This window comes from Euwallacea fornicatus, chromosome 16 (assembly GCF_040115645.1).
Source record: "Euwallacea fornicatus isolate EFF26 chromosome 16, ASM4011564v1, whole genome shotgun sequence".
Classification (NCBI taxonomy): domain Eukaryota; kingdom Metazoa; phylum Arthropoda; class Insecta; order Coleoptera; family Curculionidae; genus Euwallacea; species Euwallacea fornicatus.
The window spans coordinates 2,112,072-2,138,068 of NC_089556.1; the positions used below are offsets into that span (position 1 = coordinate 2,112,072).

At 37.1% G+C, this 25,997-nt stretch overlaps 4 protein-coding genes and 1 long non-coding RNA gene across 11 annotated transcripts in view; 3 read left to right on the forward strand and 2 right to left on the reverse strand.

Annotated features, from left to right (window-relative positions):
* Positions 1–16,369, forward strand: part of Lmpt (Limpet) — a 35,181-nt gene extending 18,812 nt beyond the window's left edge. For 3 of the 7 annotated variants that reach the window (XM_066291110.1, XM_066291108.1, XM_066291109.1), the window contains 5 exons: positions 8,859–9,059; positions 9,111–9,285; positions 14,267–14,436; positions 14,632–14,835; positions 14,894–16,369. In XM_066291110.1, coding sequence (XP_066147207.1) covers positions 8,859–9,059; positions 9,111–9,285; positions 14,267–14,436; positions 14,632–14,835; positions 14,894–15,034 — 891 coding nt within the window. In that variant the 3' untranslated portion in view covers positions 15,035–16,369. Of the gene's footprint in view, positions 1–2,508; positions 3,774–3,826; positions 3,922–5,209; positions 5,452–8,075; positions 8,224–8,858; positions 9,060–9,110; positions 9,286–11,634; positions 12,076–14,266; positions 14,437–14,631; positions 14,836–14,893 lie in introns of those variants that run through there. The other 4 variants (XM_066291107.1, XM_066291111.1, XM_066291112.1 and 1 more) reach the window with 4 other exon arrangements.
* LOC136344045 (uncharacterized) lies at positions 1,625–2,322 on the reverse strand. The gene is made up of 2 exons (XR_010732900.1): positions 2,136–2,322; positions 1,625–2,062 (listed from the first exon to the last, which is right to left on the reverse strand). It is a non-coding gene; the product is annotated as an uncharacterized lncRNA (long non-coding RNA).
* Positions 16,370–16,487: 118 nt separating the features above from the next.
* Positions 16,488–18,650, forward strand: Gbeta76C (guanine nucleotide-binding protein subunit beta-2). The gene is made up of 6 exons (XM_066291115.1): positions 16,488–16,707; positions 16,820–17,099; positions 17,519–17,684; positions 17,734–17,935; positions 17,998–18,214; positions 18,283–18,650. Exons 1-6 carry the CDS (start codon positions 16,636–16,638, stop codon positions 18,387–18,389), a joined length of 1,044 nt encoding a protein of 347 aa, XP_066147212.1. The 5' UTR covers positions 16,488–16,635; the 3' UTR covers positions 18,390–18,650.
* Positions 18,651–19,097: 447 nt separating this feature from the next.
* Positions 19,098–23,662, forward strand: LOC136344040 (nonsense-mediated mRNA decay factor SMG8). The gene is made up of 11 exons (XM_066291106.1): positions 19,098–19,280; positions 19,743–19,875; positions 19,933–20,210; positions 20,264–20,479; positions 20,533–20,803; positions 20,862–21,261; positions 21,318–21,547; positions 21,699–21,846; positions 21,914–22,121; positions 22,262–22,457; positions 22,512–23,662. Exons 1-11 carry the CDS (start codon positions 19,234–19,236, stop codon positions 22,695–22,697), a joined length of 2,313 nt encoding a protein of 770 aa, XP_066147203.1. The 5' UTR covers positions 19,098–19,233; the 3' UTR covers positions 22,698–23,662.
* Positions 23,355–25,532, reverse strand: beta4GalNAcTB (beta1,4-N-acetylgalactosaminyltransferase B). The gene has a single exon (XM_066291116.1). The coding sequence runs from the start codon at positions 25,311–25,313 to the stop codon at positions 24,393–24,395; it is 921 nt and encodes a 306-aa protein (XP_066147213.1). The 5' UTR covers positions 25,314–25,532; the 3' UTR covers positions 23,355–24,392.
* Positions 25,533–25,997: the final 465 nt, after the last annotated feature.

The following is a 25,997-nucleotide window of genomic DNA, read 5'->3' on the forward strand; positions in this document are numbered from 1 at the left end:
TTTTTATAGGAAGGAGAAAATGAGAACAAAGCTTACTGGTCAATTTAATGATTTCCATGGAAATGATCTTATAGGCAAAATTACCCAACAGTTGGAAAAACAGGCCCTTAATCTGGCATTGACTTATGCATATGTTGCAAACAAAATATTATGTATGTAAGAATATTGAAAGAAAGCACAGAAAAAAGAACAGATGTAAAATGGTTAAAAATAAGCCGCAATCATACGAAATAACAAATATTTCGCTTCGCTTTCAGTATGCGTTCTGACGTAGGTATCCCGGGTTTTGTTTCTTTTCATTGAGTATATTGAGTAATCCGGAGCAGTTAAATCGGTTAGATTATGCTATAGGTATTGCAAAAGCGTTTAGGATTCTCGCTTTATTTTTAGTTGCTTCTTAATAGCAAATTCCACCAAATCTATGAATGACAAGCTAAATCATTGGATGTGTTCATAGAGTAATCGAATTGGCGCATGGCGCAATACATCAAAACCGTTTTTGAGTTATAAAAATATATACAGGGTGTCTTTTTTAGGTATGTCGACTATAGCTCAATGCAACATTTAGAGAATTTTCATTATAAAGCTTAGAATATTTTCAACGACAAATAAGGTACTTTTCAACCTTCTGCATGAAATCTCCTCTGGCATGTGCAGAAAAACTAGATAATTTTCATCAAAGAACTTAGAGAAATCGCATATTAAGAACTAGAGAATATTTATTGCTAAGCTTAGAGAAAATTGATGACAAGGATAACCTAACGCAAACATTACTGATTCTTTTTCTTTAGTTCTTGGAAATATATAGAATCTTCATTTTACTTCAAATGAAAACCACGAGCTGGATTCCTACACATTTTATTTAAAAAAATTTTTGTGAAAAGCGCCGTGTGGAAAACGCTGAATGCCCAATCCATAAATAAGTTTTATTTACATGCTCTCTATCTTAATATATTCCCAAGCGAATTGGCAATGTAGTGAGTGTTGAGAGATTCTCAACGGTGACTTTCACATGTGGTTTTAGGGAAAGAGAAAAAATTATTGTGGAATTTATTGCACTTATTTCGATTCTGAGTTGGCGAGGATAATATCAGTAGGTACAACTTAAACCTGCACCTATGACTAATGACGGGCAGATCGAAAGTGCGTGTATTTTTCCATGTTCATTGTTTAGTGCATCAGCAATCTAACGTAGTATATCTTTTCTTATGTTCCAAAGTGCGAATAATGAAATTTGATAGTAAGCAGTAACTGAACATCAAGTAAAGGGTCTGATATAACTTGATAATTGTATTATTAGCCCCAAGGGGAATATAAAAAACAATCCGAGAAGTTAATGTAGTCTGTGCGATTTGCACACGGCTCGCAATTATTTGACCTGCCAGAACCTATTCGCCAAACAAGGCCGCCGTCTCGGATTGCAAATGCAGCAAGTGCCTCGACGTTCGACGTCGACAGCGTCGTTTCCATCACTAAATCCCATCCTGCTTGCCTTCCCACGAGAGATCGGAGCACCTGTTGAGACGATGAGGCTCAAGTTGGCCGACCTCTGCATGGAGTTGTTGCCCTAGTCCCATTAAATCTAAGTAAGGGTAATCTGGGAAGCGTCAAATCAAACACGGAATTAGTGATTACAATTCTTTACATAATTACGAAAAACATTGTTAAAACTTCCAGTTTGTGAAGCGTTTTATTTTGAAACACCCTGTTGATTGAAAGTCGCATCTAGTTATGGTGTCACGTTTCCGGTAAGCTCCGGCCGTCATTTCCTCTTCTATTGATTTTTTTCTCATTAACTTACACAAAATCCTGGATTTGAGAGAATATCAGGCAAACAACGCTTTTGTAGTGCTGTTCCATTTTAAAGAGTTCGATGAAAATTGTGATTGTCAAGGTTTTTCCAGGTGGCATCAGGGTGAATTTATCCAGGTAAAATGCATCGTTCATGATCTACCGAAAGAGTCATGTCCACGAGCCAAAAAGGGCTCCCGAAAAAAGTCAACGTTCTCCTCCTTGGCGCCCACTAAAGAAGGTCCTGAATTAGGTCTCTTTAGGATTCCTCCTATGAAAGAATGAAAGAAATTAAGCTCTTTATTATGTAAGTCAAGTGGAGCTTTCAATGGTAATATCTTCACCGGCTTCCGTAGAGCTCCTAACAGTTCCATTTTCATCCACGGAATCAGATGCTGTTGCTCGGCTTTTGCTATTTTTCTCTTGATATTATCTATTCAAATAATGAATGCATAGCAATATGGTCGTGCCATCTGCTATTGGCAATAGTTCCGAATGTCTGGCACATTTTTATCTCGGCTGAATGAATACGTAGAAACTTATCGATGATAGTGTCGTCAGTTTTGGTCATCAACATGTCCCTATGTTGTTTTTCAATTAATTTTTTTTCTATTGCGTCTCTGTCGCTCATATTGGACCGATTAGAGGTATAACCTGGTATATATTTTTGTTACTAATTATTATCGATTAGGCAGCAACAAGGTTTTTGTAGTTAGTGCCCCAGCCAGATTATTGGCACAGTTAGTCCAGTGCCTGCGATTGCGGTGTGTGCCATCTTATTAAATATTTGTCCGGAAATCTATTAAAATTATGTTTTGTGCGCACTCCTATCTGCCATTGTGGAAGTGACATGGGTTTGCTCCTTTCCGTTTTGGTGACTTGTGTAGGCGTAGTTGAACTTGTAGCCTTCTACCATAATGTCAGGAGACGAGCCATTTCTTACGAACCAGTCCAAACTAGCTTGGCCACCATTCATACGAGGCAAATAAAAGAGCTCGAAGGCATCAGAGATAGACTTTCCGATCAATACGATCAGCTTCGCAGCAAGCAAGTTCTACCACCTCGGCCCACTGTCAGACTTAACAGTCACGAGGATATCGAAATAGAGTTTTGCAGTAATGTTCGCTCCAGGTCGCCCTCGCCTAGAAGGTTCTTAGTTTCAGAACAGTCCCAGGGACAAAGAGTTCAGAAGTCCAAAACTCAGGAGTGCGTTCCAGAGTACTTGATTGAAGAAGTTGAGAACGCGGAATGCAGCATTCCCAGGTATCTACTGAAAGATGGGAACGAACCCGTGCCACTACCACTCCCCGAAACCTTTTTGGTCTCTGAGCGAAATCTTGAAATTGAACCAAAAACCGACAATATTTTCCGAAGAAAGTTGGGCCACAGCGTCGTCGAGCTGGATGGTGAATTGTACTACAGAAGATCACCATCGCCCTTTCCAAGTTTTGATCTTACTGTTCCAAGAAACAGTATTTGCAGCGAGTTGCTTGACGGTCCTGTAAGCGTGGCTGAAATTGATGAACCTAGATCCGGATCAACTTCTCCAGTAAATAATATCGATCAGACATCAGAGAAAGTAGAAATCATTTTGAATCAGAGCAGTTGGGCCCACAGTTCTAGCGAGTATTGGGAAAACAAAAAATTGGTGGTTCCAATCAGAAAATCTAAATCCAGATCTGCATCGCCTCATGTTACAGAAACCATCGAAAGGAGACGCTCATACTCAGAGTCGCATACCCTGAAAACAGAGGATCCATTGATCTCTAAAACCTCATCCAATTTAGAGCTCTCTAGTAGAGCTGAACATGATGCTTCATCTAGTGAAACTGATGCAGAAGATTTGGATGCAAAATTATATTCTGAAGAGATGAAAAATAGCCTTGATGGGTTGGACAAGAGCAAAGGAGGCGTGAAGAAGAAATTAATTAGAAAGAAACGAGTGAGGAGGAGTCATTCTAAAAATTCAGCTGATTCGCAAGGTATTAAGTAATATATAATGTTAATAACATACACGGACGAATCGAATTCGTAGGAGCCAAAGTAGGGGAAGGAAATAATTCTTTAAACTCGGATGTACGGAAGCAAACGGGTTCCGGCACCGGGCAGAAGCCGGGAGATCCTTTTTGGGTAAATCGCTGAAAAATAAATTTATTACTTCTGGTTGGTTTGTAGTGTGGAATTGGCTTATTTAACCTTAGAATTAAACTATACTGCAGTGTGATTTTTCTTAAATAATTGCGAGTAAATTCTTCGCAACGTTGTAGAATTATTTTAGGAGGTAACAGATTTTCAGTATTGAGGTAGGTATGTACGAGTGTATTTACACATTGCTGCAATTAAAAAATATTGTCAAGTACACGTATTATTTTTACAGAAATGTGTAATAGTTATTTTCCCACGACCACTTACGACATTATCCATAAAACGTATTGAATCACGATAAGAAAAATAGCATTATCCTTCAGCTGAGCGATAGAGCCATAACATGTTAGGTGCTAATCAAACAAAAGCAAGGATATTTTATACATTTTCGATGAAAAACATATTTGTGTTAGTCAAGTAGACAAAATACGTCTCTTAGCTTCGTCCTTCCAGAAAAAGAACAATCCGAAAGAAAACAAAGTAAAAAACCACTTTCAGCTCGAAAATGCATGCGGTAGAGCCACTTTACCGCACGCTTGTCGGAAAAAAATAACTAACGCAGTATGTATAAATTTTCTTTGAAATGTTAAGTAAATGGACCTCGTGTTTATGGTTGAACATATAGATGACGAAGGTTTTTTCTATACTGCAGCAGCGGCCGACTATATGTTACTACTTGATATTTGTATAAACAAGAAATGGTGCCAAGTAATATTAACTAATGGAAAATGACATTTTGCGAAAATGATTTGCAAATTTGCTAGGAAAGCTGTTCAAAATTAATGTTACGCACCATAAAATGAGATATTAAAGAATCGTTTTTAAACAAGAAAACGAAAATTAATATAAAAAAAAAGGAAAAACATATTTTTATGCGGGCAAAAAAGCGTTTGAACAAAGTGCAGAAGAAAATAGAATTACAAATAAAACAAAGCAATTCGTACATGTTGCCGAGAGGATTACTCTGATTCCTTCCCTTTGCATCCTTCACCTCACTAACCTCCCCGAATTCGTACGTGAAGGTTAAGCATTTCTTCCTTTCTCGAGCCGACTTAGGTTCATAGTGATATCTCAATTTCAGTTACGTCACTGCTGATTCTATTTCGCGCGCGTCCCATGGCGAAACTTGAAGGGGAATTAATTGATTACGTCAAAAAGCATATAATTTATTTTTGTCTTCGCCAAACCAAAAATCCCTTGCACCCGGCACCACACGGCGTTCTTCTATCATTTTCTAAAAATACCGTGGAGAAAATCATCTCTCGAGCCGTTTTCAAACACTTTTACAGAATCCAGTCGCGAGACCAAGTCAGGTCGGTGAGCGCGCGCGGTCCAGTTCCGTTTCCGAAACAGAAAAAACGACCTTAAAATGGCAGACGTCGACAATTTTACCTCCGCCAATTTCACCATCACCGAGAAGAAGACCAAGAAGGTGAAGAAGGTCAGCAAACGACAGACCCAAGAGAATGACGTCGGCAACGAAGTGACCAACATCGCCGAGAATGGTACCAGGGGGTATGTGTTGGCCGTCAAAGGGATGCTAAGCCGAGGAGGGTTGATATCCTCATGCGAAAAACACCGACCATATAATTTCCTTTACAGAGAGTGTGACAAAGTGAAATTAGTGGGTTTGCAACATGTTCGGTCCAGTTAGAGAAATAAAATGGAAAAAATGATAAAGAGGCGGCATTTACTAAACCATAGAGAAATTAGTCGCATTGGTCCGTATAGAGCTCTATTTTTGGCTTTCTGCCTTGTTTACAACCAACTCCTCTGGAACTTGAACCGAAATTCAACGCGCGCAACGAGCATTGAGTCAAGACCTGTAATAATTCTTGTGGACTCTATACGTTGATTTATTCGGAGACAAATTTTAGATGTGGAGTTCAGTACAACCTGATTAAATGCGCCATTGCAGATTTGAGATGAGCTGAACATACTCATCCGAACGCCGAAAAGAAGTTTATTTTTGAAAACGGAGCATTTATTGATCATTCGTTTAATCATGAGTTCATTCATCTAATCATTTATTTATCGTTTGGGAATAACGCCTCATGTTTAAATATGGACTGTTTGGGGCGAATGCGATGCTGCGTGCCAAACAAAATAAGTTTCTTTGGAGTTTCGGATTTTAGAATTTTTCGTTATGATTGTGGTTTTTTGGAGCTAAAGTGTGAGAATAAGTTATCAAAAATTCTATAGTTTTCTATTGTGTTTAGACCCATTTCAGTATTTAGGTCACAGATTTGGTCAATAAACCAATTCACTAAATGTGCACGCAAGATTCTTATAATCTCTACGTTTTGTAACAGACTAAATATAACCAAACCAAGTTGGAGCGCACTCAGAAATTAGGTCTGTTTTAAATATTTATTTTGGTTCCGTCCTTTCGGCGCGGCAAAATGGGAACTCAAAATCTTAAGTTCGGCTCTGGTTTGAGAGACATCGCAACCTACATTCGACCAATTAAAGGGAAATCATTTTCCAATACTCCCTACCTTAGGGTTGGAACATTTAGGGCATGCCAATTAACAGATACCGCGGATGTGGAGTAAGCAGCAACATCACAAAACGCAAATTTACGGGCAGCTCTGGGTTGCGGCCGTTCCGCGGAGCGCAATTGATTATTGCACATAGGTAGAGAATGACATTGAACGGCATAAATAACCGATAAATAAAGCAGATAATTGGAGAAATGAGGCAAAAACTTGGGCTCGTGGGGCAATACGAGTCGTAGTCAACGTACAGATTAAATGAGCAGAAAAACGTGTCAATTTTCGGAGAAAGTGTGACCGTAAAATAACTTTTTGCGGGCGAAAAATGGTCGCGCTCTCAAGAAGAAATTCACACCTGCAGAAGTGATTTCACGGTCATAGTTTTTTGAAAAATATACACTTTTTTTTTAATCAATTTTTTTTCATATATTGATTTTAACGTACATTTCCATGACAAATGTGATTTTTTGCTAAAATTCTTTAATTATCTGCATCATCTTGCGGCGGCTGTTAAAGTTCAATTCCATTCTTCGTCCATCTGTAACAATCGACCTTCACCAGGGGAGCGACAGAAAGGCAGTTTTTTTGCAAATGTCCATGTAGTAATATTATTACTTACCTCTCGTTCGGTAGTACATACTTCGTGTATCTATTGCTTCCGTGTGAACGCCGAAAATTCAAAACTTTGAAAATTGATTTCCTATTTAATGTTCCCTATGTGCTATGATGTCTCAGAACGAGTATGACCACTCCTACTGACGCTGCATGACATCTGCTGCATCAATAATGTTTTGTAAAACGATATTCGCGCGTAGGTGCTATTTTTCCATCATTTTCAACTCGGGTTATCCACAAATTATTTGCTGGATCTTTCCGGTTGGTGTGTCACCTTTCCTCAGTCTCTTTTGCGTATTTTCGTTGGTTCATTTTTAATTTTACAACGAAAAATACGCATTTTCAATAAAGGTACTGATGTCATGCCCACTTATCATTCAGTGATCCGTTCCACTCCTCCTTCTGACGGCGGTCCTGAAAAGCAGGTTAACATAATATCAGTTTCTTCTTGCAGGTCCCTATAAGGCAAATTTAAGATTTTATTATTCATACGTCATCGCTTTGCATAAAATTTCGAGTCCTCATATCTGCAATAATAGATATTAATTAACCCCATTTCCTCGAATCGTTCATGTTTTCACCCACACTTATTTCATTTTTTGCATTTACGAGGTAATAAATTAGGATAAATCTGAAATTTCTGGCATTAATGACCACAACGGTTATCAAAGGATAAACATAATACTTTTGAATTAAAATAAGATTGACAAAGTGCTTAAATCGTAAATCAAATTGTTTCGAATTAGGAACCCATTGCAATTTGACCCCGAGGTTCACGTGACCGTGGCGTACGAAAATACAACAATAATTAACTTAGAAAACCCCATAAAGAGACACCTACGCGAATTTGCATTAGTCAAGTAGCAATTAATCGCATTGTGAGACAATTTTCGAAATGATATAATTGGCTTGTTCCGACTCCGTTCGGCGCAAACACCCGGTATGCATTATCGCGATGACCGCACAACCAGATGGTTTTCAACACTATGGGTGATTGTCATTCAAGGATGCAATCTTATAGGTTTATCGAGGGCAAAATGGAGGTCGGCAACATATTTGATGCAAAACTGCATTTTTACGTCTGCCTAAAATTTACTTAAACTGATAAATTTCATTTTCACTTTGTCACACTGGAGGGAAACACGGGCCAATTACATACCCCCTGTAATAGCTAGAGGTACGTGCCATGTTTTTGTGTTTGTGATCTATTCCCAGGAGTTCGATGGAGAATCGAACGTCCCCCTCCCTCCCGAATTGTATCGGCGATTTTTACAGTAGAAAGGCTTAATTGTTGTTATTATTACATTAGGAAGTAAATAAGAGTGAAAAAAGCGATCCGTGAGTGCCTGTCTCAAGACACCATCAAGGTCGGTAATGTTTTATTTGTCGAGGCAAAGGACGCGTTTATTTTAATTTGTAATGGGGATCTCTGTTATGTGACACGTTTTACATGCGAGGTAACTTCTCCTTTTGGGTTGTTGAACCTGCCGCGGGTTCCACCCCTCGCGAGTTCTGTGCTTACACCAAAGTACGTTTGTAAACTGAAGCTCCAAACCTCAGTTTCGTCATGATTTACCCATTAGGAAGAAAAACAAAATGGCAATTGTGCGGCTCATACGATTAATTGGCAACGATTTGTTATTATGTGGAGTGTCAATTATATTCCTGGCAAAGGTTTCGAATTAACCGTCCGGCTATTTATAACGCAAAACGATTTTATGTTAATAATGTCACGTTATGTCATTAAATTGCATTATGATGGTCGGCCGAAAGGGCGCAGATTGTCTTAACATAAGTTTCTTCTGCTTTCAGCTTATTTTCAGTGGCGAGTACACCAAGGCCATGAACAAGGACTGGCACGGCCAACACTTCTGTTGTTGGCAATGCGACGAAAGCCTCACCGGACAGCGCTACGTCCTGCGGGACGAACACCCCTACTGCGTTTCCTGTTACGAGTCCGTCTTCGCTAATGCATGCGAGAAGTGCAGCAGAACCATTGGAATCGATTCCAAAGTAACGTGAACTGCTACGGGCTAAGAAGGTTCATTAACTCGTGCTCTTTAGGACCTTTCCTACAAAGACAAGCATTGGCACGAAGCATGTTTCTTGTGCACCACCTGCGGAGAATCTCTGGTGGACAAACAGTTCGGTTCGAAGGGAGATCGTATTTACTGCGGTCGCTGTTACGACGAGCAATTCGCCTCCAGATGCGATGGATGTCACGAGATCTTCAGGGCTGGTAAGTTACCGGTGAACTTCACGGGTAAAAGCACCAAGGGAGCCGGGTTAAAATGGGCAAACGCCCCCCTAACGATATCGACATCCTCGACGCGTAACGTCGCTTTGGGCGACGGCGATCGAACTTGTTTTTTCAGTATCTTCAGTTGAAAATTTCGATCGAAAATGCGCTTTGCGTAAAATTTCGGACACCGAAAACGGTACGGCAACGTGATTTGTGGTACATTAATAGTTCCCAAAAATGGCGATTTTTTTCCATTTAATGCACTTTCTAACTCTCACTTTTTCGGGACTGGTAATGGTGAAAGCAGCTGCAAAAGACCGGACAGTATAGACACGCGAAGTTGTTGACCAACACAGGACCCGGTTACGTAAAAGTTGCGAATCTAGTGCAAACAAGCAGGCGGCAATAAGACGGAAGAAGAATTCTTCGGGTTCCTTTAGAAATTTCAACGCTCAACGAAGAATGCGAACAATAGATTTCTACGAGCTTCCAGATGCACGTTCTCATTTCACTTTCAAGTTTTTTTTTACATTAAACGCGGACCCCATAATGCCGATATCGTCCGTCCGAAAAACCATAAATTAATTATGCAAATCGCCCTAATTAAATATTTGTTCAAACATTCGCCATCGCTTATACCACCAAAAATAACGTTAATTTTTTAATAATTCAAAAACGTTTCCATTTTTGTTGGAGTGAGCTTCACGTGATAATCGAGCGAAGGCATGAATAAAGCCACGATGTGTTTAGCGATGGTTTTAAGTTTCCAATGTGGGCGAAAACCACTATTTAGCACTCTACGGTTTTTGGAGATAAATGTCACTCCCAAATCGACTATGGACATATGCTCTACTCAGTTAAACCTGATTATGAGTGTTATTTTGAAAAATGATGTCATTTTACACCTACATAGAGGAAGCAAAGTACGAAAAATATTAAGACGAGGAAAAACATCCGAACTATGGGTCTACATAAATACGACTTGGTACTTTATCATTGGTTTTTTTATTAAATGTTTGTTGATACGAATAAAGGTCATTATTAGTAAACACGAGATAAATGTTGATTGTGCTTTCAAAGGACATGTATATCTTTAATTTATTATATTGTTTATTGTTGTGAAGTTGACTTAGTTTGCTATCTAAAGCCGGAATTTTATCAAGTTTTGGCATAGGTCAGAAAAATTGGCCATAGAGACCGACTTTGTGTACATACAATCTCTCTCTTAAAAACAACGTAACTCGATCGTGCATCTTGGACTTTTGCCGCTGCTTTCGTGTATAACACTGTAAAGTAATTTGTTTTATTTTAAGATGTGAGTCAGAACCCACATTTTTTGTTACTTTCTGTCTCTACAACATTCGCATTCGACATATTAACACGAACTCGGTGATTTTTCAATGCGGACCCCGTTTCGTCCTTCGGAGCGCTCTTCGTCTCTAAAAGTTCGGAATTTTTAGTCCTCGCGCAGGAGCGGGTGCGTTGAATTCGAACTAGCAAATGATAAATGGGAATTTTATTGCTCACGATTTGTCGCTCGAGCAAAAGAACAAATGTAAAATTTGTTTTCAACCTCAATTATTGCTATCGAAATGATAAAATTTCGAAGACCTTGATATTCAAATCTCGTGACATATGGCATCTAGTGCTGTTAGTTCGAACCGTGCAATGCACACAACTGGAATAAAGAATAAAATGGGAGGAGAAACGTTAAGGTCGACTCGCGAATGAATGACTAAAATGGTTGTAAACCGAATCAATGTTGTTTGTGTGTTTTGAAATGGTAACTATTATTGCCATTTAGGGCTGTGGAATGGTCTGACGAGAGCTTGCGATTTAGGGTAATACGTTCGGGTTCATCGTTGCTCTCGTTGGAACGCAAACGCTTCAATTAATTACCTACATTTTTTTTTATTTAAGTAGAATTGCTTCGGAATGAATTTGGATCGACGATAGTTACTAGGTGGGCCCCCCTTTAATCCGTCGTTTATGTTCTTGTTTGGCCGCCATCGCGTTTTTTTTATTTACTGATAAGAAGTGGAGTTTACGATTTTTTAATTCTCCCATTTGCCGGATCACGTCACGCTAGTGGCTCTTATCAGGGATGAATTCCATCGAAGGGTGTGGATAAATAATAAAAGGGAATGCTGGTGGTATTTAGTACCGATGGCAGCTCCTCCCTGACTCGCAGGTCCCTGATCGATAATAATTTAGCCCTTTAATTTTTGTTTTTCGTGCCATGGCATAGTCATTATTTAATTCTGGCGTGTAGGCAGTCAATTTAAGTTGCCCTGTGGCTGCGGCCTGACACGGCAATCTCTCTCTTTCGGATGAGGTAAACTGGTCGTCGCCGTATCGTGGCGTTCGCGATGACTCAAAACAAAACGAACGATTCTTTCGACGACCGCCGCTGGTGCAAATCGCACGCGTTCCGTAATATGCGTTCGTGAGATCGTAAAAAAAAAAATAATTTTTTTTTTTTTTTTTTTAATCTCCGTTTACCGATCATCATCCCAATTTAGTGCCGAAACAAATGTGACATAACCGAGCGCCGGGAGTGCGAGGCATCAGTACACGTTTCGGTCAGCATGGCGGGCGTTTTGAGTGATCAGTTCAAGAAGTTGAATTTGCAAACGAAAATTGTGGGAGAAGACAAGATTAGGCGGGCCAGGGATCGCAATGAGGACGTTGCCATTTTGACCATGGAGCTGCCCGGGGAGAAGAAGGGCTTCAAGTGCAGCCTGGGGGATCGCTGTTTGTTCGGTGATCCCAAGAGTTTACCTTTAGGTTGGTTGAAGTTCTGTCGCGAAATTGGGACGATCGACGATAAAGGGATATGTACATGCCTAGAAGAGGTTAATAAAATCAAATTTGATTATGAGAAGAATAAAAAAAACTCGGCCCCAAACCGGTTCTTAAGTTTTCGAAATAGAAAAGATCCGACGAACGCTATGTCGAATTGAATAGAAGATTCGTTTTCCATCAAAGATAGTTTAAGATTTGAATTTTCGGCGTACTCGGAGAAGCAGTGCGTACTTACACCGAATGTGGAGTAAGTGATGAAATTACCAAATGGAATTGCGAACAAACGCCAACTTCTTTGCTTCATTTTTTCATTCATCTGGTCTATTTGGGCCCGATGTCATTCTCAATCTGTCTGGGATAATCAATTGCCCCCCAGGGGAACGGCCGCAAAGCAGATTTGCTTGCAAATTTCCATTTTGCAATTTTATTACTTACTTCACATTTATTGTACCTAGTTCGGCATAAACGCTAAAAATTCCAAATTTAAAATGATGTGTCACTATAAAAGCATGTTGTTTGTTGTGAGACAATAAGAATGCCTTACCCAACACTTTCCTGGTTACATTGTAGCTTCTATTCTAAATTGTCGTTCTGCAAAATTTGCGTTAAAGGGGCAGCTTGGACACAACTTCGTTTGAACATCTGCGTTTAAGAAAACGAGATACCTCTAGCTTTGTCGGGCGAATCAAATGATGCCCTCCATCGACTGTGGAAGATTCAATTTCTATGCGCGATTGGCAACACACTGCTACCTTCAATCAATCTTTAATATTCGATATATAATATAAATAAAAGTGAAATCAAATATCGCACTTCCATATAGGTAAACGGGGTTACATAATTAAACATTCAGTTTCATTTTTTATTATTTTTTTTTTTCAATAAAAGAACGCACACACACACGTGTTAACGTAATTTATATTTTGTAAAACTCGCCAGTGCGCACGTCACACTTTTAATTAGCAACGTTTATTTCCATACATATGCATAATGATAATTTACGTCCGAATCCATTGGGTACTTGTCAAGCCAAATCCGCTATTATTTCAGACCATTAACTCAACCGCTAATTCAATTTGTACGGTCAGGTGTTAACTGCATGTATAATATTCAACATAAGTTTCTCATGGTAATAATTTGGTTTTGGACTGGAACTCTGGTCTATGCTGATTCACCGAGAGAAACAGCAATAATAGTGAGAAACTTGACGGTCAAGTGAATAATAGTCTACCTACGCGTCATCTCAGGTGCCCAGGCAATTAATTCCAAGCCGCCCATATGGACCTCATCATTGCCTATACTTCGAAGCAAATTACTTTTACTTTATTTACAATGCAATTGTTTAAAGAGTATGTGGGCGTCCAACAATACATTTTTAAACGCAATTAGCCGCCCAAAATCACAATTTTAAGTGGGATATTGCTGCTGTTCGAAGGTTTGCAATTTTCACTGCAATCGGTTTATTTAGATGAAGACTGTTAAAAGAATATCAGATTCTTTAATGGAACCTTTGCCCGCCTGGCTTTGAAATTGCAATTCGAAGGTTCCGCTCAAAGGTCTTTATTTGTTAGATGTTTAACGAGCGATTTCCGTTGCTGTTATGATATTTTTTTGTCGAAACATTCGGATTTTTCGGTCTCGTCGCCCTACGCACTCACAGCTTGTGCAACCAGTCGCTGTTGCTCGTGCTCTTTGTTAATTTTTACTCTGGAAAATGTTCCAGGATCATGAGCGTGACGCCCGTAGTAAATCTATAATTTTTTAAATTTATACACTCGTGCAACTTATACTAGAAAAGACACTCGGGAGCTGCATTCACTCGTACTCCCTTACATTTGAGCAAACTTAAGAAAAATCATCGACAACTTTCGTGACCCTTTTTAGATTATCGCTGAGAATCTCGTTTATCTGCCTAGTTTGACACATCAATAACGCAATAATGGAGTTGCAACGGTAATTTCCACTGGTGCAGTTATCGCGATGATTTTCCTGGTCGCCCTAGCAGTGCTGGAACAAATTGTAATATTTCAATCTTACGGTCGTATTCTCTGAGAATGTGATTAAGAAAAGTCTCCTCTTCTTAAATACTGTCCGTGCAACGCGCAAAAACCTAATAAAATATATGTTTAATTGGAAAAATTACTGTATCTATATTGGCATGTTTTTTTTGCAGGAACCAAGAAAATGGAATACAAAACCAGACAGTGGCACGAGAAGTGTTTCTGTTGCTGTGTGTGCAAGGTGCCCATTGGCACCCAAAGTTTCATCCCCCGTGAACAGGAAATATACTGCGCTAAATGCTACGAGGACAAGTACGCAACTAGATGCATAAAATGCAACAAGGTACCGAGAAAACTGTAACATGTTGAATTAGAAACTTCCAAATATCAGGATTCTTCAAATTTGAATCAACCCGGATCGATTACCACTGTGTGTGATTCATTTTACAAGCTTCGATGCGATTATTGCTTTCAATCTTCTGCTTTTTTGATTAGGACTACCAAAAATTCCAAATTATCACGTATACCTATTTCGTAGGTCATCACTAGTGGAGGAGTAACCTACAAGAACGAACCGTGGCACCGCGAGTGCTTCACCTGCACCCATTGTCAAAAGAGCTTAGCTGGAGAACGTTTCACCAGCCGTGATGAGAAACCATACTGCGCCGACTGCTTTGGAGAACTCTTTGCCAAACGTTGTTTCGCATGTAACAAACCTATCACTGGAATCGGCGGAACCAAGGCAAGAGCCCAACTACATATGATCTTGCTTCTTATTTTTATTCACTTTCGTTATTTAGTTCATTTCCTTCGAAGACCGTCACTGGCACAACGACTGCTTCTTCTGCGCTAGCTGTCGCACCAGCCTGGTGGGTCGTGGTTTCATCACGGACAATGAGGACATCATCTGTCCAGATTGCGCCAAGCAGAAACTTGTGTAAGTGTGAGAATTATTTCGCCCGACAAAACGGGGTGAAACGTTCTAGTTTTGGGAGAGACTTCACATTCTCGCTTAAACAACTTTGCAAATTTATAATTTTCCGAACTGGAATCGTTGCCCTAAGTTTGTCTTTTCTGTGTAACTTTTAAGACTCTTAAACCACACATGACACCACGCACACATACACATACACACACACAAAATACACTTGAAAAAAGAACCTTAAAAAAAAATGGATAAATTTACTACGACTCTCTATACTTTCTTATCGATTAATGTCGAGGCAAAACGATTAAAACTTATTGTTTTACGATTATGGAATCTGGTAAATTTATTCTAAAAAGCAAAATAATTAATTCTTATTTGTAATGAATTTTTGTTAATGCCTCCCTATTACTGAACTTTTATTATAATTTTTAGTGTCCTACGTAAATATCATTGCTTTAAAATGCCTTAAATAATCGAATTCCTAGATATCTAAGAACAATCATTGACATTTTTCTAATAATTATTAATAATAAGCGGAAAATATTTCTATATTGTTCGAAATCTTTATACATTACATATAAAAAAAAGTAATACAGTATGCCTTTTTTAAATTCATTCACTATTGCTATCTCCCAAATGGTGTGAGCTACAAAATTAATTAAATGAGGAAAAAGTTGGCAATTTAGGCACTTTTAACGTGCCGTGAAGCATTATTTTTGATTTTCGAGATTTTGTCAAAAACCTAAAACTAAAAATGTCAAAGATTTAAGAAGGAAAAAACTATCAAAAAATGTATTACATTTTTGATTAGTTTTTGAGTTATTTTTGATTGAAATTTGCGAGTAATTTTACAATTGTTGAAAAGCTCTGGACACCGATTTTGTAACTCTCATCGTTTCAAAGATATCAATAGGGCACGCACTTGAACAAGACCCTGCGTACGATTCGCAAAATTGTATTATTGAGTATTCGAATGTGTTTAAACTAAATTTTATTAAGTTGCATTGTTAATGTTAGTCTTATTTGTTTCCCAATCGATTGTGTTGTAGATATAATCCGTGTATAAAGCTTAATTAAGCATTTAAAGGTAGACGATAAAGGGGGCAATTTGGTGCTACTGTAGTGTACAGCCGATTGTATTTTTTTAAATTCTTATGGATATTTTATTAGTAGTTACTATTAACAATTTAAAATGTTATTTTGTTATTTAACTATATTTTAGATTACTATTAACATTTTTTGGAATGTTATAAAATTTAAGCTTTCTAAAGAAGCTAAATTACAGGGCTTTGCTTCTTAGGGACACTCACATTTTATTCCTTAATAAATTCTTATTGGAAGATTTTAATCAAGGGTTTTATTGATATTCATAGTTCCTCGCCTTTATCGTTTACTTTCTTCCTGTTTTTTCGAGCAGACAATTTTTGTCTCAAATTTATTTTCATTCCCCTATTTTTCAATCAATACAAAAACTGGGTTAAACGCGTAAGGATTCCTTTGGTCACTCGGCTTTAAAATTAAATTATGCGCTTAAGAGATTACACACGCTCGCTTATTAGTACAGAAAACTACGAGGCCTGAGATCAGTACGTAACACAAATTCTCAAGTTAATAATGGGCCCTAAAAGTGATCCTGAAACTGCGGCACTAAGACAACAACTAGAGGACTTACATAAGAAATTAAAGGTGAGCTTTACGAAATCTCAATATACGAAAACCTATCAGATGCGGTTTTATTAAACAATATTCCCTTAAATATACAAGGAACTAATCTGATTTAACTTTGAAAATTTTTTAGGAAGCTCAGGAAACATGTGCCGACACGACATTGGATAGTTGTTGCAGTGACGTAGCTCACTCGCCTACGGTGAAACTTTTCACTAGAAAACTAATGAAAGGACACCTTAACAAGGTTAATTCCGTACACTACAGTGGTGATAGCAGGCACTGCGTCACAGGGTCACTAGACGGCAAACTGATTATTTGGGATACGTATACTGGAAATAAGGTTCAAATTATACCTCTGAGGTCTGCTTGGGTTATGAGCGTCGCCTATGCCTCATCCGGAAACTTTGTCGGTAGGATTTTCTTATAGAAGTTGGTGTATGGGTGTATTGTTAAATTTTGCGTCCTCTTGAGATTAACCAGGACAATTCATCGGAGATAGGAGAGAATTAAAACGGCTTTACTTTCAACCTATATTTCAGTCCTCTTTATTGCTATTTATTTTAGTCCTTCGGAATTAATGTGCCGCGATAAGGTGTCTCTGGTTAACATAAGATATATAATGTAAGCTCACACAGCTCATAGAACCGAAGATGATGTCATTTTCTTCTCTTTAGTTATATTTTTATCCTAGGCTATGCATAATATGCAACAAAACTGCCTCGCAGTCACTCAAACACTTACTCTTTAATGAGTTTTTCTTATAAATTAATTTTAAACTTAATTTATCTGCGAAAAGTAATTTAATTCACGTTGTACTATCAATTTTTAGCTTGTGGTGGTATGGACAATATGTGCACAATTTACGACTTAAACAACAGAGATGCATCAGGAGTTGCCAAGATGGCTCGGGAATTGGCTGGATACGATGGATTTTTGAGTTCCTGTAGATTTCTAGACGACAAAACTATAATTACCGGCTCGGGCGACATGAAACTGTAAGCTTGATCTTAAATTGCTCCTGTATATATAATTCAAACGTTTCAGTTGTCGTTGGGACTTGGAAACCGGGAGAAAAACTTCCGACGTAAGTGCACACAACGGAGATGTCGTTTCTATCAGTTTATCATCAGATGGTAACAGTTTCGTAACTGGAAGTGTCGATAAAACTTGCATGCTCTGGGACATAAGGGACATGAAGCCCAAACAGACATTTTTTGGACACAATGCGGATGTTAATTCGGTTTGCGTATGTGCAAATCCCCAAATATTTGAAAAGAATTTTGAGAAAAGTTCGAATTAAAATTGTAGTTCCATCCAAGTGGATTCGCTTTCGTGACCGGATCCGAGGACCAAACGGCACGCATGTTCGACTTACGAGGAGATCAACAAATTGCCCAATATAAACCGCCCACAGCCAAAAGTGGTTTCACAAGCTGCGGCTTGTCGGTGAGCGGAAGAATATTGTTGTGCGGATCTGACGACAATAACGTCCACATGTGGGACACTCTAAAAACCACTCATAATGGTAGTATTTTGAGGATCTCTCTTGAGCTCTTTAAGCTTTGGAAATAGACACTGTAATTTTGATTTTAGGAACACTAAGCGGCCATGAAAATCGCATAACTTCACTCTCGGTTGCACCCAGTGGAATAGCGATCACGACTTGTAGCTGGGATCAGAGCGTTAGAGTTTGGGGTTAAAAAGAATCATAAATACATTTTTTTTATTGAAAACTTGTTGTATTTTAGCTTTATTCATTCTTTACTTGATGGTGATGAGTACAGTTCTGGGTACCATTGAAAATGTATTTTTTTACTTCTGCAGTACCTATATACTTGTAGAGTGTGGAACTTCAATGAAAGACTTTTAAATGAATTTTCTCTGACAATTCCAACAAGAGCATTGCCTAAATCTTTTATGATTCTCTCTAGCAAAATGAGTCATAAATATTCATGCATCTATACTCTGTTTCTTTTCATATTTAACTTTTTCCCTCGTTTCCTACCACCTTGCAAGGAAAACGACAAGTGGCGGCAGATAAGGGTTGCATAGGGCGAAGTAATCTTGAAAGTTCATTGTCATTTACAATCACGTACAGGACAGCAAACTGTTCATCTAGGTATGTGCGTTTTGTTGAGTCCCTTATTCAAAGCTCGAAGAATGGTTTAACTTTTTAAGATCGAGGAAAAACCCAAAGGAAAATAACAGCGGAGTAATAAATAACTAAACTTCATACCTCCACATTAGGTTAACGTAATGGGTACAGGGTGGCCGTATTAATGTAATCGCCTGACTTCAAATGTGAAATCGAACACACGTGACCTTAATCTATTATCCCTTAATGTAATTTCGATGAATTATGACGTGACATTGATGACAACCTAAATAATCGTCTGCATAGGCTATGAATTTTGCCAAGTTAACTTAACCTTAATGTTTTATTTATTTATTTTGGAAAATTTAAATTTTGTTTTAATCATTTCGGCGTTATAATTAATAATTAGATACTTTTTAATTAATTGTTAGAATTGAAGACGAATCGAAATGAAATTTAAAAACACCTTTGTATTGCCAGATTTGGATTATTTGTTGTAAGTACCGGTATTAACTTAAAATTTGAATATTTCTACCATCGCATATTACGAAAAATTAGCTACCTCAACATATACTCTATTGATAAAGGCATACATAACTGAAAAGCCCAGAATCCTGCAACAGTTTCTTTAAAAAGTCAACAATATAAACTCAATCATCACATGCATTCTGGTAAACTAGTTTAATTTAAAAATTTGATCTTTGACTTTGTCTTCAACTTTGAAGAAAACCTAATGCTCTGAAAACGCAGAGGGACTCCGTTTGCCTGTGGAAATGAACAAAATATAATATAATTATAGCTTTACACAGTGCTAATTATGAGATAAATTAAGTTCCAAGGTGGATTTTTTAATGAGCTATAAAATGCTCAACTTTTCATAATTGAACTCTCATTGTAATCGTGAACTTTTCAGAGGTTCCAATAATGGATTAAGTATGTGAGTGTTATTAATTTTTAGGCAAAGACAGGGAATAATTGGTGAAAAAGTTGTGGTAATATCTATAATTGGGAAAAGTTCTTTAAATATGTTTGGTCTGAAAGTTAAGCCCCTAGGTAGAATATTTCCAATTGAGAATCAGAGAACTTCCAAGGTTAGTTTGAAATACAATTATTCCAAATTGAAATTTCAGCATGTTTAAAATTTCCAGTCATTTATAAAAGGTTCATATGATGAGGAGCATCAAATAGTATATCTTCATTTATACAGCCTACTAGACACTGATCTCCTAGTAGAGAAACTAGGAGGTTTTGATAATAATAGCGATTTTTCTGAGGATTTTTTAACAACATATGATAATATCAAGAGCTCTTTCTGTAGATCATTGTTATTTCTCTTTTATATAAGTCACATTGTCATTTTGTCCCATCCAGGAATTTCATTTGATATGAGCTATATCCAATATTTTAAAGCATTGGATTCATTGAGGTGAGTTTCAATATTAGCTCAAAGCTTAAATTGTTAAATTAGCACATTTTCAGTAAGAAAATATTTGACAAGATTTGTGATAGTTTAAAATTAGTAGACAATTTGAGCCCTGACTGGGTAGCCAATGGCCGACCATGCACTCCCAGAATTATATTTTTTTTTGAAAGGGCAAATACTCTCAACAACATAAGCATAAAAAAATTAGAGCATAACTTAGAAGATAAAATTTACCACATATTAAAGAAGACAAGGATAATTACCACCACAGGGTAATAAAACGTACCTTCAGTATCATGCACAACTTCTGGAAAACAATTTGTAGTTGTTCATTATTTGCAATACCACTCAATGATGAATTTGTCTATGTATCAGACGAACCACCTAAGGATCGTTTGAGTGAGGCTGTAAAGGGCCTTATTCGGGATTGTCAGCCTGGTAGTGCCATGCAAGTGGAAGTTCCATTTTCTAGTCAACCTTATCGTGAAAAAGACTTTTTTAAATTTTTACTTGTGCACGTTCAGCAAGCTAAAACTGAAGGTTTTGATGATACTGTATCTTCATCCAGACATCAGCATGCTCCAAGTTACTTCGAAGTAAATAGGTCCATAACTGATTGGAAAATGGCCATTGTTGAATTGCATGAATTTATAGGTGCCAAAGTTGGGGCAGTGGATTGAAGCTTCAAAATGTCTTTACAATTTAATCATTAAAGAGGATAAACCCATGACCTCCTTATACACGGATACGCGGTTTTCCGAACAGCGATGTCTTAAAGTATTACCTTTGGCCATTGCTCAGTACCAAGAAGGCTTACCATCTTATTATGCCAAAGCAGAGCACGAAGCTCGGTTGGCAATTGTTTTGGGTCTTTTCAGAGCGCAAGCTAGAGGACCGAAATATCCCCAATTTGAACTTAAATTGGAGATGGAATGTCAGGCGCATTGGGAAAACGGGAGACAGCAATGCGAAGCTGCCTCAATGACGGGGAATCCGTGTAAAAGACCGAAACATTCTACAGACAAAGAACACATAAGTGGGTTCATCTATAATTGTAAGTATTGATTGAATTAGGTTTCTAATTGACACATCCAAAATGCATCCTTTAAGCTGTGTGTGATTGCGGTCGTAAAATAGGACAACGAGATGATCCGTATACTGCTATGCAAGCAAATTACCTATTTTATCAGCAAATGGGCAAGGACTGTTGCTCAAAATTGGAAAGAATTGAGTTTCCAATATTCGAGCCATCCATAAAGGAATTCAAGGCAGCCACAATCAATGAAGCAGATGAATCAATGTCGATACTTTCTGACAGAAGTACCCAGCTTACACCCGAGGTGAAAAAAAAAACGTTCAAAGTATAACAAATATTATCATATTGTCAACAAGTTTTTTTTGTTTTGCGAAAGAATTGTAACAAATCACCTACTGGACTTGTTATGTAAATGAGTATTATAACGGATATCAATGTAAAGTTTATGTTGTTAGGTGGAAAAGGGACTAACTCGCCAACCCAGTACTACCGAGTATTTGCCTGGAATGTTAACTTTATATTCACCGCTCGGATTTCTGCCTGTATTCTCCAGCTGGTCACTGGTATGTTTAGGCGCTTCATCTCTCTATAGTCATAACGTGGGTAAGTTCTTGACGTTTGAGTCATTTCGGGTTTCCCCTATGTAGGATTATGTGAATATATCCTCAAGGCTTACCCGAGTCTCATCATCCGGGGTTCTTAACTGCTACAAATTACCTTTTGCCATGGGATGTTACGGTAGGATCAAAATCGAAAAAAGCCTGGCCGGTTGTAAGTAAATACGGCAGCAGGACTAGGAGGGGACGTCCAGTGACTTCTATCCCTTACTCTGTGAAAGTGTTCATTGGGGTGGAATATGAATGTCCTTCAGGACATAGGTAAATTAGGAACTTTAGTTCTGTTGTAGATACTTGTCTCTTTGTGTAAGTTTCCTCTTCCAATCATTTTATATTTTCATAGCACATTGATAGTTAATAATTATCAAGAACTGTTGTTGGATGAGATTTGTTATTCATAGGTTTATGCTATCAGCCCCGGACCGTATGCTAAAAGCGGCACCTAATAGTATTGTAAAGGACACCGGACACAAAATTGCAGAATCAGACATGCCGCTGTACTTCCCTTGCTCGTGTAGGGCGGGCAAAATTGCACAACTCATGAGACTGCATGTAGTTACGCCCAAAGCTCCAGTTTACTGCACCGTTTATCCTAAGGTAATTCTAATTCACTACTTGCTCTCCGTGTGTTGGAATTATCGTTACGAATAGGTGCAGCCCGCTGCAGGCTCTCCGATATTTGTTACCAACAGCGATGGCCCTAAGAAACTCACCCAGTCGGCCTATTGGGTTTTGAGGCTTCCATTTGCCTATGAAGCTGATAAGGAGCATTTCAAACAGAATTTATCCGGAAAATTGTTACAAGGTGCGTTCGGTGTTATAGAAGCTGAATATTAGTGCATACAGAATATGCATTTTTACGACTTGATCACTTAAAGCGGTTATAGACTGATTTAATTGACTATTGGGTATCAATATCATGAAGTAATAAATATTTAGTTCTGCTATGTATGAATAAAATACTACATAAAAAAGTACCTATATAGATATATTTATTTTTTTATAATTTTATTGAGCAAGTCGTACAAAAGTCAATAAATATACATACGTTGGGAAAAAAATTGTACCTGATATGTGAAAAAGTGTTTTCAACTGTAATCAAGGTATGATAAAATATTACTTTTTGCACTTGTTAGGTAAATAATTATTACTTTGAAATCTATTTCAAGAATTAGTTCTGTGTTAATAAAACATAAATTGGAAGATAAGAAGATAATGTGAGTGCATTCCCTTCGGATGATTTATCAATGTAATCACTTAAATATTAGACCATTTAAATTTTCGTAAAGTACTATGAATTTTCCGTTTCTTTGCTAGATAGTAAAACTTCCTATAGTGAAAAAAATTATGACGTATCGCTTGTTAAGAGTTATAAAACCAAGAAGATAAGAGATTAGATTTGATATTCAAGGATGCAAGTAAAGCATCAACACTTATATTATTTATCGTAGATACCCTGATATAAGGCGAGATGTAATTTTGTTCAATGAAACATTATATTGAAAATGATACTTTATTACCCTAAATTTACAAATCCTAATACACAAACCCAGATACTACTTACTATCTATTTGTTGACGCGAGCACACGTTCCTAACTAGATACATAGACAAAATACTATATCACATTTAAACAATTAAATTACCAATAAATAACCATAAAAATTAATTGAGCATTGACCGAAAAAGAAACAAATCACAAAACTATGGATTTCCATATAACTATGATATACAAATATAATTTTGAAAAAGCGTAATTTAAGTACAACTGATGAATAAAACAGTTTAGGAATAGAAGTGAAAGGTACTTTTACTTTTGCCCATCGTAAGCACCTCAAGAAAACTAATACTTTAAGACATTTTTGTACTTTACTGAAAGGCCTTATGTTGGGAAAATATAACAATACCTCTACAGTTAAATTAGTGTGAACCATTCAAAATTAACAGTGATCACAATTACTTTAATTAAATGAAAAGTATTTCCAAAGAATATTCTTGATTTACTAAAATTAAATCACAGCAGATTGCAAAACTTGAATTAAATAAACTAGAAAAAAAAAATTGAAAATTATTTGATTTCAGAGTGTAATAGATTTTAAAGACTAGCATATGATCAATGGTATAGTGTTTAGAGATTTTATATCAGGAAAACAAGTTGAACAGTAAATACTTCAAAAAATGTTAATACTTATAGAAAAATCACATAATTTTTTGGGGTAATTTATCATTTAGATGAAATTTTAATTATATGTAAATTACTGAATAGTTTATTCCGGTATACATAAAATATGATATAAGTATATCACAAGTTTTTGTTAAAATGGAGAATATTAATATAAAGTATATCTCCAAAAAGACTTAAACTTTAAATATTCATGCATTTTACATAAGAATCATTGAAAGAGATATCACAAAATCCCATTAAGTTTATTGAAAATTTCCAATAAAAAAAAAAGTATTTACGTAATATCCAATGCTAAGGAAAGATAAGTTAATTATTATTAAAAATAGGATAGTTTACTAATAGATTAGTCTATGACGAAATAACTTTGGTAAACAAATCATCAACAAACACAGAATATTTTCTGGGCAAATTATTCAATCCATCATTCAAATTTTCTAAAGACACTTTCAGCTTTTCAAATCTATTTGCATTCTTTAATTGTTTCTTATGAACTAACATAGTATATTTGCTCAAATTAGGATCAAACCTGTAGGGCATGAAATTTTGGGCTTCCAGACGTCCATACAAATCGTCATCTTCTCCACCCCACCCATAGTATGTGTTTGACATACCATTTACTAATTTGTACTGTTCCGCAAGGATTGAAATTACACCTCCAAATAGGGTTAAATATGGTAGGTTATATCGGAAAGTGTCCAAGCTGCTAGACATATGCCTGGGCCTATTTGTACATCCATACAAATTTCCAGTTGAAAGAGGAATCAGATCAACATCATGAAGAATCAGGCATGTGAAATTTAAATCCATTGCCAATCGAGCTCCAAAGTTTAGCATTTTTGCTCTATTGAATGGTAGGGTATTATTTTGTTCAGCAATAATAATCCGGTAATGGATATTTTGATTCTGAAGGAACTTGTGCATGTAGTTAATAAAGATATTCAACTGTTCTGTTCGGTTTCTGTATGGAACAACTATTGCAGTTTTTATAAGTGGGGCACATTGTAAAGGTACAAATTCACCCCCGGGCAGAGGAGCAATGAAATTTTGTAAAATAGAAATATTACTTACTGGGACAACTTCATTGTTCAAAATTGTGTCTTGGTAAGTACAGTTTTGTAGACCATTTCCTGAGGGAGGGTAGTTAAGTACGACTTCTTGAAATGCATTCTCAAGAGTAATGTAGTCATAGTGTCTTGCGTGGCGGGAAGGAAAATAAACGGCCACAAATACTGCAGTCACACACAGTAACTGAATGCATCTGGACAACATTGTCTGGGTAATTCCATTTTCTAGACTTGCACTTTCAGTCGAAGTTCACTCCATTTTTGGACTTTTTTGCATTTTCTGTGTGTGTATGATGACTTCAGCTAATCAGTATTAATTAGAAACCGAACGAACTACTCATTAGGAACAAATATTGGCAACTAATCTCATTTGGACTTGATACGGAAAAAAGTCAGGTTAAATTGGAATTGATTTGACGGTAACAGCATTGCCGAAAAACTGCGAAATTTCAACTGCGGCAACATTGCGAAGGTGGGCTTGGGAGGAATGTGAATTAAGCGTATGGGGTAAATTGCAGTTGATTTTTCCGTTTTTGCGCTCTGTAGTATTCTTGCTTTCAATAGATTTATTTTTTTCACCTGTCATTTGTATGTGGTTTTAACTACTAAAAATAAATTAATTAAGTAAGCTGTAATAACAATGATTAGTGGTGATGCACATGCGCGCAATGTCACCTGGTGTTGCCAACACTTAATCGAGAGAAATTGTAAAAATATTATAACTCTTGATTTTATAACTTCAATTGAATGAAGGATTTTTATTTTCTAAAAGAAATCATTTAAATTTTGATAAGGAATTTGATTTTCTTAATTAATGTTTGTTGTACTCCTGCGAAAATGCAAAAACTCTAATCTTAATATATGAAGTCATTATTTTTTTTCCGTGACA

Excerpts from the sequence above, each read along its gene's own strand:
- Gbeta76C (XM_066291115.1), top strand. The coding sequence starts at position 16,636 with ATGGGCCCTAAAAGTGATCCTGAAACTGCGGCACTAAGACAACAACTA. Across the intron at positions 17,685-17,733 it reads GGCTCGGGCGACATGAAACT|TTGTCGTTGGGACTTGGAAA; the intron begins GTAAGCTTGATC and ends CAAACGTTTCAG. Across the intron at positions 18,215-18,282 it reads TCTAAAAACCACTCATAATG|GAACACTAAGCGGCCATGAA; the intron begins GTAGTATTTTGA and ends TTTTGATTTTAG.
- LOC136344040 (XM_066291106.1), top strand. The coding sequence starts at position 19,234 with ATGAAATTTAAAAACACCTTTGTATTGCCAGATTTGGATTATTTGTT. Across the intron at positions 20,480-20,532 it reads AGGATAATTACCACCACAGG|TTGTTCATTATTTGCAATAC; the intron begins GTAATAAAACGT and ends AACAATTTGTAG. Across the intron at positions 20,804-20,861 it reads ATGCTCCAAGTTACTTCGAA|GTGCCAAAGTTGGGGCAGTG; the intron begins GTAAATAGGTCC and ends ATGAATTTATAG.
- beta4GalNAcTB (XM_066291116.1), bottom strand. The coding sequence starts at position 25,313 with ATGTTGTCCAGATGCATTCAGTTACTGTGTGTGACTGCAGTATTTGTG.